This window comes from Somniosus microcephalus, chromosome 2 (genome assembly GCF_052327205.1).
Source record: "Somniosus microcephalus isolate GS21.2 chromosome 2, FLI_Smic_1.0, whole genome shotgun sequence".
Taxonomy (NCBI): domain Eukaryota; kingdom Metazoa; phylum Chordata; class Chondrichthyes; order Squaliformes; family Somniosidae; genus Somniosus; species Somniosus microcephalus.
In genome coordinates this window covers 248,029,065-248,041,737 of record NC_140988.1, presented here as the reverse complement: position 1 = coordinate 248,041,737, position 12,673 = coordinate 248,029,065, and the positions used below count along the sequence as shown (strand labels likewise).

The 12,673-nt window shown below is 46.8% G+C and overlaps 1 protein-coding gene across 1 annotated transcript in view; it reads left to right on the top strand.

Annotated features, from left to right (window-relative positions):
- The window catches only part of mtmr7b (myotubularin related protein 7b), a 215,172-nt gene that overhangs the window by 143,072 nt on the left and 59,427 nt on the right, over window positions 1–12,673 (top strand). Inside the window, exons 8-9 of the mRNA XM_085970693.1 lie at window positions 3,254–3,363; window positions 5,118–5,243. Coding sequence (XP_085826819.1) covers window positions 3,254–3,363; window positions 5,118–5,243 — 236 coding nt within the window. The remainder of the gene's footprint in view (window positions 1–3,253; window positions 3,364–5,117; window positions 5,244–12,673) is intronic.

Genomic DNA, 12,673 nt, shown 5'->3' with positions numbered 1-12,673 from the left:
AGCCAGCAAACATTGTAGGCTATGGCCATAGCTGTCAGAGAGGAATAAGGGTGTGGGGGGAGTGCAAATATTGATTTACTATGATACATATATTAAAATTTAATTACATGGAATTTCACCTCAACTTTGTGTTTATAGGCAGATAGGCTAAGGTGTTCAGGTGTTGGTAGCTGTGCTGGGAGTAGGGGATGCTCTGCCGCTCCATTTGATAGTACAGTTCTATTTGATGGTGCTGGACGATGGCGAGCTGTACACCACTATCTGTGGTACAGCTGGACCTGCTAGCCTGATGGGCATCCATCTTACTGACCAGATTAAAGTGGGAAATACTATTAAACCACCACCTACAGGCCTGACAGGGAATCATGACAGTTAATTGTGGACAATGTAATATTGGAGATCCCATAGGGAATGGTTAGATGCAGCTTTTGGTGAAGTACATAGTAGATAGTGGATGCATTGGTTGTCATTTTCCAAAATTCCATAGATTCTAGAACGGTTCCCGCGGATTGGAAGGTGGCAAATGTAATCCCACTACTGTATTTAAGAAAGGAGGGAAAAAGAAAACAGGGAACTACAGACCAGTTAGCCTGCCATCAGTGGTAGGGAAAATGCCAAAATCTATTATTAAGGACGTGGTAACAGGGCACTTAAAAAATAATAATAGGATTGGGCAGAGTCAGCACGGCTTTATGAAAGGGAAATCGTGTTTGACAAATCTGTTAGAGTTTTTTGAGGTTGTAACTAGCAGAATAGATAAGGGGGAACCAGTGGATGTGGTGTATTTGGATTTTCAGAAGGCATTTGATAAGGTGCCACACGAGAGGTTATTAAACAAAATTAGGGTTCGTGGGATTGGGGGTAATATACCGATTGAGGATTGGTTAACGGACAGAAAACTGAGAGTAGGAATAAATGGGTCATTTTCGGGTTGGCAACTGTAACTAGTGGGGTACCACAAGGATCAGTGCTTGGGCCTCAGCTATTCACAATCTACATCAATGATTTGGATGAGGGGACCAAATGTAATATATCCAAGTTTGCTGACGAAAAAAAGATGGGTGGGAATGTAAGTTGTGAGGAGGATGCAAGGAGGCTTCAAGGGGATATAGACAGGTTAAGTGAGTGGGCAAGAACATGGCAAATGGAATATAATGTGGAGAAATGTGAAGTTATCCACTTTGGTAGGAAAAATAGAAAAGCAGAATATTTTTTAAATGGTGAGAGATTGGGAAATGTTGGTGTTCAGAGGAACCTGGGTGTCCTTGTACACTCAGGGTCAATTTATCACAGCCAATCAACCCAACCCGCACATCTTTGGACTGTGGGAGGAAACCGGAGCACCCGGAGGAAACCCACGCAAACACGGGGCGAATGTGCAAACTCCACACAGACAGTCACCCGAGGCCGGATTCGAACCCGGGTCCCTGGCGCTGTGAGGCAACAGTGCTAACCACTATGCCACCATACTGCCCAAATGGTATGTTGGCCTTTATGACAAGAGGATTTGAGTACGTATAAGAGTAAAGACGTCTTACTGCAATTATATAGGGCCCTGGTGAGACCACACCTGGAGTATTGTGTACAGTTTTGGTCTCTTTACCTAAGGAACGATATACTTGCCATTGAGGGAGTGCAATGAAGGTTCAGTAGACTGGTTCCTGGGATGGGGGGATTGTCCTATGAGGACAGATTGAGTAGACTAGGCCTATATTCTCTAGAGTTTAGAAGAATGAGAGGTGATCTCATTGAAACATACAAAATTCTTACAGGGCTTGACAGGGTAGATGCAGGGAGGATGTTTCCCCTGGCTGGGAAGCCTAGAACCAGGGGTCACAGTCTCATAATAAGGGGTCAGCCATTTAGGACTGAGATGAGCAGAAATGTTTTCACTCAGAGGGTGGTGAATCTTTGGAATTCTCTACCCCAGAGGGCTGTCGAGGCTCAATCATTGAGTATATACAAAACAGCAATCGATAGATTTTTGTATATTAAGGGAATCAAGGGATATGGGGATAGTGCAGGAAAGTAGAGATGAGGTAGAAGAGCAGCCATGATCTTATTGAATGGCGGAGCAGGCTCGAAGGGCCAAATGGCCTACTCCTGCTCTTACTTCTTATGTTCTTATGTTGTACATGACCTATGTAAGAATTCCAGTATATTATAGGCCAGACTTTCCAAGTTTGCACTGATGGCAGGGAGCTTTGCCCACAGCAGCATATGTTGGGAAGTTGCGGGTGCACTCTCCATACTTTTCCGTTCATTAATTTTAATGTATATTGGAGATTATTTTTTCTGCAGTATGATTGCCTATAATTTTGTTTTGCTGATGTATGGTGCAGTGAACATTTTTTGTGGTGGAACATGATTGCAGAAAAAATTGTTTTCACGGGGGCAGTTTGCGTAATACTGTTGGATAATGAAAACAGAGGATAACCAATTAGACAACAAAAACACAGAGACTATACACATTCAACCAATAAGGAAGAAGAAAATCAACGGATGTTGATGATAGATTCTAGGGTCACGATATTCCCCTGAGAAAGAAATATGTTATTCTATCGAGAGAGATAATCCATACAAGGTATTTCCCTTGTCCTAGTCCAATGTAGTTGACATTACTGTTGTCAACACCTAATTGTTGCATGTGATGCATAATATGCTTTTATTTGGAATCATTTTATAGAGCAAAAGGCTCTATAGAATGATTGTATTTGATGGTTTGCAGGTCAGGCATTGCTCAGAATGTAATAATTATATAACATTATGAGATTTTTTTTGTCAGCTGTGGCTCAGTTGGTAACACTCTCGTCTCTGAGTCAGAAGGTTGTGGGTTCACGTCCCCCTCCAGAGGCTTGAGCACAAAAATCTAGGCTGACACTCCAGTGCAGTACTGAGGGAGTGCTGTACTGTCGGAGGTGCCGTCTTTCGGCTGAGACGTTAAACCGAGGCCCCATCTGCTCTCTCAGGTGGACGTAAAAGATCCCATGGCACTATTTTGAAGAAGAGCAAGGGAGTTATCCCCCAGTGCCCTAGCCAATATTTATCCCTCAATAAACATCTAAAACAGATTATCTGGTCATTATCACATTGCTGTTTGTGGGAGCTTGCTGTGCGCAAATTGGCTGCTGCATTTCTTACATTACAACAGTGACTACACTTCAAAAAGTACATCATTGGCTGTAAAGCGCCTTGGGGCGTCCGGTGGTCGTGAAAGGCGTTATATAAATGGAAGTCTGTCTTTCTTTTTCAGTCTGTGAGCTTCGATCACCTTCAATGGGTGACTTTCTATGGGGTTTGGAGAATTCAGGCTGGTTGAAGCACATTAAAGCCATCATGGATGCGGGTATATTTATTGCGAAAGTAAGTTAACTGACCTAAAGTTGCTTTAATACCTCAATTTCCAATTTTTTTTTGCATTTTGTTTTTTCTTCTCCTTACATTGCCACTATCCTAAGTCATAAGGTGGGACTGTCAAACATAGGAATATCTCACAAATGACTAGAATGCTACAGACTAAAATCGCTACAATTTTATTTACACATTAAAGAATGTACAGAAGTGTAAGAACAATATGATACTAAAAGCACAAGGCACTGGTCGTACATAAATATAGAAAAGTCTTTTTAAAGAGCCCTTACCACGCTCACGTTTTCTTCAACATAAAAAGTCTTCTGCAGTTTTAATGACACAAACAATCCAATAAACCATCTCCAGCAAAGCCTTTTGGTTTCTTAAGGTACAAAACACAATTTTATGAACATAGCTCCATCTTGTGATTATGGGGTTCTTTACTTTGATATGCTGAAGTTGAGAAATTAACCACATGCCTGCCGGAACATTGACTTTTCGTTTGATCTCAGGAGCACAGATTAAATGAACGGTGCTATTTGACATTTGGCAATAGTGCAGGCTATCTTCATATTTCTTTTAAGATTAAAATAAAAAGAATGAAGAACACATATTGGCCCTGAATTTGTGGTCAGCGGCATAGCTAAGGAGTACGCCGCCGACATCCAAACAAAATCCGCACTTACCTCGTGCGAAGCCCCAACGAAAACTTGCTTTCAAACGCTGCAGAGTTGTGCGCAGTGTAGTGGCCCTCGGATCCCAGGGGCGAAGCGTTGTGAGTATGCGAATCTGGGATCACGTGGGGTGGTGCTCATTTCACTTCCTGACTCTTAGCCAATCAGGAAACAGAGGTGATTGCTGATTTGCCCACAACTCATTTTAAATAATTTAGTAGCCAGAAATGCTATTTTATTAATTAATTATGATAATTGCATTAATATTTAATACACAAACCAAGATTTCAACATTAAGAGAATTCGATCAAACATTGAAAAATCTTGAGATACTTTTTACTGAAAGTGTCCTTAAAACCATAAAACTCGATTAGGATGCTTTTTATGGGCTGTAGCATAAACCTAGCTCAAAATTAATACAATATTCTCATTTGCCCTGCCCATACGCTGTGCAACAGGCTCCTGCACCTGTTTGCACCAGCCATAAAAATTTTCAGGGAAATTAATGCGCAGTCGATGGGCAATTAGCTCAACTTTTCGCCAGCGCGTTGATTTCAATGGGTAGGTGAAACGTGCAGCGAAGCCGATGCGGAGTCGGAACTTGACAGATCGCAAGTTCGGATTGAACTTGCAGTCAATTTCAAAGACGGTATGACGTCGTACGCTAACCGCCAATGTGTTATAAAATGGCAATGAATTCAGCTGCCTCCAATCTTGCAGATACAGTAAGACCATGAAGCCTTTAAATACAATGATTCATGAGATGAGTGTTTAAATGAGTATGGTGTTAATAAAATATAGGTTAATTAACTCTCCAAAAGGGTCTTCATAGGGCCTTCCATCACTGCCCCATGATCTACCTACTCCTGGCAATCCCTACAGTTGGTGGCAGTAGCAGTGGAAAGCAGGAAAATCAGGTGGGTACACGAGACACTCCTCCTTGCCGTCATTTACATGTGGCAGGCTGTAGGGGTGACTGGCTGCCTTACTTATAGCATATGAAGGTAAATAACCAAGCAAATTAATTATAGTGTGATGTATAGGCTTTGGGCTTTTTGGATATAAATATGATGTAAAATATTGTTCTTTCAGGCAGTTGCTGAGGAGGCAGCCAGTGTACTGGTTCACTGCTCAGATGGTTGGGATAGAACTGCACAGGTTTGCTCCATGGCAAGCCTGCTACTTGACCCATTTTACAGAACCTTAAAGGGATTCATGGTAAGCAGAACACAATATACCAAAAGGGTAAAGGTGGAGCAGATATGATGAGTACACAGAGAAGCAAGTCTTCATGCTAATGTTTTTATAATGTTTTTCTCTCTTTCTCTGTTCTTAATCCCTCATGTTGAAAACACACAGGAATCGATTTTGCCAGGCCCGAGGAGGCGGGATTGGAGGCGTGTGAGGTGTTAAAATTGCAAAAAATGGCGGGCGGCTCCAATCCTGCCTCCAGCCCGCCTCCGCGCAATTTTCCCAGAATCAGGGTTTCAGACCCCGTTTCCATCCCGCCTCCAAGAGGTGGAATAGGCCCTTAAGAACCAGTTAATTGCCTCTATAATCCCATTTTGAGAGGCCTTTCTGATTTGAACACTTTTTCCCCGTCCTGCACATCTCCTCTGGAACACGCCAGTTAATCCTGACGGCCTCACAAGTCGATTGCTTACTAACAGCTGCAGCTCCACCATTAAGGAGTTTTCACCAATGATCATTTGCAGGTGGCAGAACTTTGTTGTCTCCGGTCTGGGGGAACTTTTAACAGGCATACTCATTGTTGTGGAAGTTTGGAGCCTAACATCTATCTCCAGTGTGACCTCCTGGGAAACCCCTCCCCCCACCTTGACTGAGCACTTCCTCAACTGAGGCATATACCAGAAGCATGGGAACCTTTTATTTCCTTTCCTCCTGGAAATCAGATTCCGATGAAGACCAGTCATGGCAGCAGCAGAACCATGAACAACAGCAGCAACAACAGGAGCGCCAAGCTGCTGCTCACCCACCTGAAGCTGCACAGGCCAGAAGGCGCTAGTGCGCAACCACATTGCTGCCCGGGATGCAAGGGACGCACTCATGTTGGCCAGATTTGCTTTGCCTGCACAATCAAACACTTTTGCCTCGCACCTTCTTAGCAGAGCATCGACAATGGACAGGAACCTGCGGATTCCTATCACTCTGACCACCATACAAGTCGCTCTAAGCCCTCAATGTGGAAGTCCCATTTGCGAAATGACACATGCCACAACTTCAACAGTTTGCCATCAGAATTTTTTATCACAACAAGCAACTGATGGCATTTCAAAAATAAACACAACATAACACCCAAGTGACTACCCTTGTGACTACTTGTGCATTATCTTCCTCTACGTGTGCTCCTACGTGGTGCTTCCCCTGTGGCTTCAGCAGACGTGGAGGCCTCTTGCTCACTTTCTTGCTGCTCCTGTCTCGACACCTTTGGTGGCCATCCTCTGGGGTTGTGAACCTGTGAGGGCTCGGCAACAATCTGCTGCTCCTGCGGCTGTGCAGGGGATGAGACACCCATCTCAGTTGGGTGAGGACTCTGGTGGGGCTCTGACTAAGGGCTTTGCAGTGGCATGGTTGTGTGAGCGCTTGGAGAGGAGTCCCCACTTCCTTGTTGTCTGCCACCAACATCCCTCCCATGGGTCAGCCCCACTTCAGAGCTAGCAAGTGGCTTGACAGCACCTTGCTGCACTTGGGGGGCCATGAGGACCCGTTTCTCCAGAGGACTTCCATGAAGGTCTGGTTACTATGCTCAATAGCTGACCATCGCTCCTCAAGAGATGCCAGTCTATTCTGAACAATGACCATGTTTTCAACACTCTGGCGACTTAGCTCCTCCATGGCCATAACCATCCTCTCCTCTACCATAGCCATCCTTTCCACGGAGGTTGCCATCCTTTCCGTGGTAATGCGTTCATGCGCCAGTGCCTCCACAAAGGCTCTGCTCATGTTCACGATGGACTCCTCCATTCACTCCACCCTCGCAGCGACCCTGGAGACAAAACCTGCCAGAGACTCCTGCACCTGTTCCTGGAGTTCCAGCACTGCTCTCCTTCTGGATGAACCCGGAAGCACAGGGTCGACATGCAGCTGAGCTGAGCTGGCAGAGTCCTGCGCCCTCCGATGAGGACTCTCCACTGCTGTCCCTGTCTCTACCATCTGCTGATGCTCACTTGTGAGTTGTGATACACCAGGTGACAACACTACTCTATGTCGCAAAGGACCCACCGAGGTGTTAGTGTCTGCGCTGGTGCTGGGTGCGCTGAATTCTGCTGACGCTGCGCCCTCAGACGTTGCAGCTTCCTCTGAGGAGTCTTGAAGCTCAGGCTGTTCCTCCTGGACAGTGGGGACAGGGGCTCTCGATGGTCCTGTGGGGGAGTAAAGGAAAGAGTTAGAGATGTGAGGTAAAGGTTGCATGCACATTGAATTGTGCAGATGATCATAAGTCAATCTGTTAGTGCATCAGAATCATTATCAGTCATTCATGCAATGTCAATGAGAGAGATGCCAAACTATTCTGTCACCAGCTTGCTGTGATGCGCTCGTCTGTCCATCCCCCACTTGCGAACCTTCCTCGCCACCGGTGATTTCCAGGGCTGCCTCCTCCGAGGTGGTGAGCTGGGCTACTGACAGTGGCCCTCCTCCTGTCCTCGCTCTTTCCCTCTTATTGTGGGCTCTCTTTTCCTGCAATGAGGGACACAAGTGGAGTTTGAGTGAAAATGAAGGAGTGAGTGTAGAGGAACCATAGCATAGATGCTTAGAAGGAAACAAAGGGCCCTCCCTGTGTGTTGTAAGTTGTTGTCATTGCATCACAGTGATAAGGAGTGTGAGGGCTGCATGGTCAAATAGTTAAGTGAATGTGACCATAGAGATAGAGGGTATCGGTAAGGGTGCAGGGATATCAGTGTAAAGTGGGATGTGGAGGAAGAGGTTGGCAAAGCAGAGTGCTGGTGAGGAGAGGCGATGGGGATCAAATTGAGGGTGATGGGAAGAAAGTCATACTCACTTTTCCTGTGCGGAGAAGGTCATGAAACCTCTTCCTGCACTGCAGCCAGGTTCTGCGGCACATAGAGATTGAGTTGACCTCTTGGGCCACTTGCATCCACACAGCTTTAGTCTGCTGGAGAGGCTTTTTCCTCCCTGAGGAAGGGAAGAGCACCTCCTTATTTAAGCTTGCTCCCTCCACCAGAGCTTGGAGGGAGGCCTCATCGAACCTTGGAGCACACTTTGGTCTACTGCTGGACATAGTTGCTGAATGAAGCGATCACAACAAAGTTTGAAGTCTCCAGAAGAAGCAAGGCTGCTTGCAGGCCTTAAATCCAGCAGCATTGATAACGTCATCGGAGCCGACTTTCTATAAGAAAAGACTCATTGGGCCAGGGGTTTCCACACGCTGGAAATCAATTGCCCAATTAGGGCAAAATCGCACTTTTTCCCACTTCACATCGAAGTCAGGGTCCTGACACGAAAACCACCTGACACGCCCCAGCCCGCCCCAATGGCAAAATCGAGCCCTTAATTGTGTTGCGGTGTGGTTCCACTGTCACTAATAACCATCTGGTACTTTGCTTATGTGACCATTCTTCATGTGTGAAACTTGACAATGATCATTGGTAGTAAATTTTGCTGTTGGTTATATAACAACTCAAGCTGAGCCTGACTCTACATCCATACATGCATTTTACATCGTATACTTCTCAATATTGATCAAGACTGGGAAACCTGGCTTATTTTCCTTTCTCGTTCTAATCCCAGGGGCACTGAGGCCAATGATAGCACCCCTACTGCCTGGCTGAGATTAGGGAAAAATCCTAGGCCATTGTTAATATGACTCTGTACCACACAGGCAATGTATTTATCAACAACAACAACTTGCATTTATAGCACCTTTAACGTAGTAAAATGTCCCAAGGTGCTTCACAGGCACGTTATAAAGCAAAATTTGACACCGAGCCGCATGAGGAGATATTAGGGCAGATGCGAGTTAGGTTTCAAGGAGCGTCTTAAAGGAGGAAAGAGAGGTAAAGAGGTGGAGAGGTTTAGGAAGGGAGTTCCAGAGCTTAGGGCCTAGGCAGCTGAAGGCAGGGCCACCAATGGTTGAGCGATTTAAAATCAGGAATGCTCAAGAGGCCAGAATTGGAGGAGAGCAGATATCTCGGTGGGTTGTGGGGCTGGAGGAGATTACAGAGATAGGGAGGGGCGAGGTCATGGAGGGATTTGAAAACAAGAATGAGAATTTTAAAATCGAGGCGTTGCTTAACTGGGATCTAATGTACGTCAGCAAGCACAGAGGTGATGGGTGAACGGGACTTGGTGTGAGTTAGGACATGGGTAGCAGAGTTTTGGATGAGCTCAAGTTTACAGAGGGTAGAATGTGGGAGGCCAGCCAGGTGTGTGTTGGAATAGTCAAGTCTAGAGGTAACAAAGGCACGGGTGAGGGTTTCAGCAGCAGGTCAGCTGAGGTGTGGCCGAGTCGGGCAACGTTACGGAGGTGGTAAAAGGCGGTTTTAGTTATGCCATGGATGTGTGGTCGGAAGCTCATTTCAGCGTCAAATATGACACTAAGGTTGCGAACAGTGTGGTTCAGCCTCAGACAGATGTTAGGGAGAGGGATGGAGTCAGTGGCTAGGGAATGGAGGTTGTGGCGGGAACCAAAGACAATGGCTTCGGTCTTCCCAATATCTAATTGGAGGAAATTTCTGCTCATCCAGTACTGGATGTTGGACAAGCAGTTTGACAATTTGGAGACAGTGGAGGGGTCGAGGGAAGTGGTGGTGAGGTTGAGCTGGGTATCGTCAGTGTACATGTGGAAACTGACACTGTGTTTTTGGATGATGTCGACGAGGGGCAGCATGTAGATGAGAAATAGGAGGGAGCTAACGATAGATCCTTGGAGGACACCGGAGGTAATGATGTGGGAGTGGGAAGAGAAACCATTGCAGGTGATTCTCTGGCTACGATTAGATAGATAAGAATGGAACCAGGCGAGTGCAGTCACACCCAGCTGGATGGTGGTGGAGAGGCGTTGGAGGAGGATGGTGACAAAGGATGCAGACAGGTCAAGAAGGATGAGGAGCGACAGGTTACCTTTGTCACAGGATGTAATTTGTGACTTTGGTAAGAGCCGTTTCGGTACTGTGGCAGGGCGGAAACCTGATTGGAGGGATTCAAACATGGAGTTCCGGGAGAGATGGGCACGGATTTAGGAGGTGACAACATGTTCAAGGACTTTGGAGAGGAAAGGAATGTTGGAGATGGGGCGGTAGTTTGCAAGGACGGAGGGGGTCAAAGGTTGGTTTTTTGAGCAGAGGGGTGATGATGGCAGATTTGAAGGAGAGGGGGACAGTACCTGAGGGGAGAGAACCGTTAACAATATCAGCTAACATGGGAGCCAGCAAAGGAAGTTGGATGGCCAGCAGATTAGTGGGAATAGGGTCGAGGGAGCAGGAAGTGGGTCTCATGGACAAGATGAGCTCGGAGAGAGCATGAGGGGAGATTGGAGTATCCACTGAATCTTTGAGAAGCTTGTTTATTTAATCCTTACGAAACATTCATGTGATACAATCAGCAAGGCCAACAGTTCTGTTGTGGCAGTTTCCTAGTTCAATAATTAGAACTTTTATCCTTAGCATTTAATCAACCTTTTTTGTCAATTTTATTTATCTTCATGATTGCTTTTCCTGGTTTTAGGATTCCCTCTTTTGCCTCTTGTTGCAATGAGGACATGATGGCTTTCACTACGGACTTCAATGGTCAAGGTCAATAGTGTTACATAACTGGGCTTCATAAAAACTGCTTCTGTAGTGTGGACCAGGATGCCACACTTAATGTTATGGAGCAAAATATTGAAGCTCTGGAACAAAATTATTTTATTTTCATGTTTTATAAGCACACTATCATGGGTGGCTCAATCATGCAAAAGTCCGTCGTGAGAGTAAATGCACAAAACCCATCTACGTCCTTGTGTTTGTTTATGGTTATCTACTCTATATATGTAGATTTCTGTGTATATTTTTGGTTCCCTTCTCTTCCTTTATATTCTGGTGTGTATCTGTGGTCTTTTGTCAAACCCTGCATGTTGGTGTTTTTTTCTCTCTCTCCTGCTGTGTGTATCTTTGCTTCCGTGTCTATCGCTGTGACTGAATGCCCTTCTCTTTCCATCATTTTGTCTCTTTCCTGATGTGCCAATTTTCTCTCTCACCTCATCTCCCTATGTGTCTAAATCTTTCTCTTACTGTTTTAACTTTTTTTCTCTTTCTCTCTCCACGTGTCTGAAATTCTGCCTCTCCCTGTATGTCTGAACTTCTCCCTCTACTTGTCTGAGCTTCTATCTCTCTACCCCACTCTAATTACCTCTTCCCACCTCTGTTGCTGTGGAACTTTGCTGTGTGCAAATTGGCTGCCATGTTTGCTTACAAAACAACAGTGACTGTACTTTAAATGTAATCCATGAGTTGTAAAGCATTCTAGTACCACCTGATAAGGTGCTATAATAAATGCGGAAAACTCGTCACGTGCTGTATAAAAGTAAACATTTTCAGGCTATTTAATTGGCTTTATAAAACAATTAAGATTATCTCCGGCAAAACACCCACAGTCTTATGGTTCTTGAGTTCTGTTGTCCACAGAACTGCTGCAGTTCCCCGGTCCAGCCCTGCTCTGGCCGGTGCTGCTACAACCGACATCCCGCTACAACCGACGTCCCACAACCGACGTCCTGCTACAGCCGACGTCCCGCTACAGCCGACGTCCCGCTACAGCTGACGACCCACAACCGACGTCCCGCTACAGCCGACGTCCCGCTACAGCCGACATCCTACAACCGACGTCCCGCTACAACCGACGTCCTGCTACAACCGACGTCCCGCTACAACCGACATCCCGCTACAGCCGACGTCCCACAACCGACGTCCCGCTACAACCGACGTCTCGCTACAACCGACGTCCCGCTACAGCCGACGTCCCACTACAGCCGACGTCCCACAACCGACGTCCCGCTACAGCCGACGTCCCACAACCGACATCCCGCTACAGCCGACGTCCCCACAACCGACGTCCCACAACCGACATCCCGCTACAGCCGACGTCCCGCTACAGCCGACGTCCCGCTACAGCCGACGTCCCACAGCCGACGTCCTGCTACAACCAACGTCCCGCTACAGCCAACGTCCCACAACCGACGTCCCACAACCGAGTCCCGCTACAACCGACGTCCCACAACCGACGTCCCGCTACAACCGACGTCCCGCTACAACCAACGTCCCGCTACAACCGATGTCCCGCTACAACCGACGTCCCGCTACAACTGACGTCCCACAACCGACGTCCCGCTACAGCCGACGTCCCACAACCGACGTCCCGCTACAGCCGACGTCCCACAACCGATGTCCCACAACCGACGTCCCGCTACAACCGACGTCCCACAACCGACGTCCCACATCCGACGTCCCGCTACAGCCGATGTCCCACAACTGACGTCCCACAACCGACGTCCCGCTACAGCCGACGTCCCACAACCGACGTCCCACTACAGCCGACATCCCGCTCCAACCGACATCCCACAACTGACGTCCCACTACAGCCGACGTCCCGCTACAGCTGACGTCCCACAACCGACGTCCTGCTACAGCCGA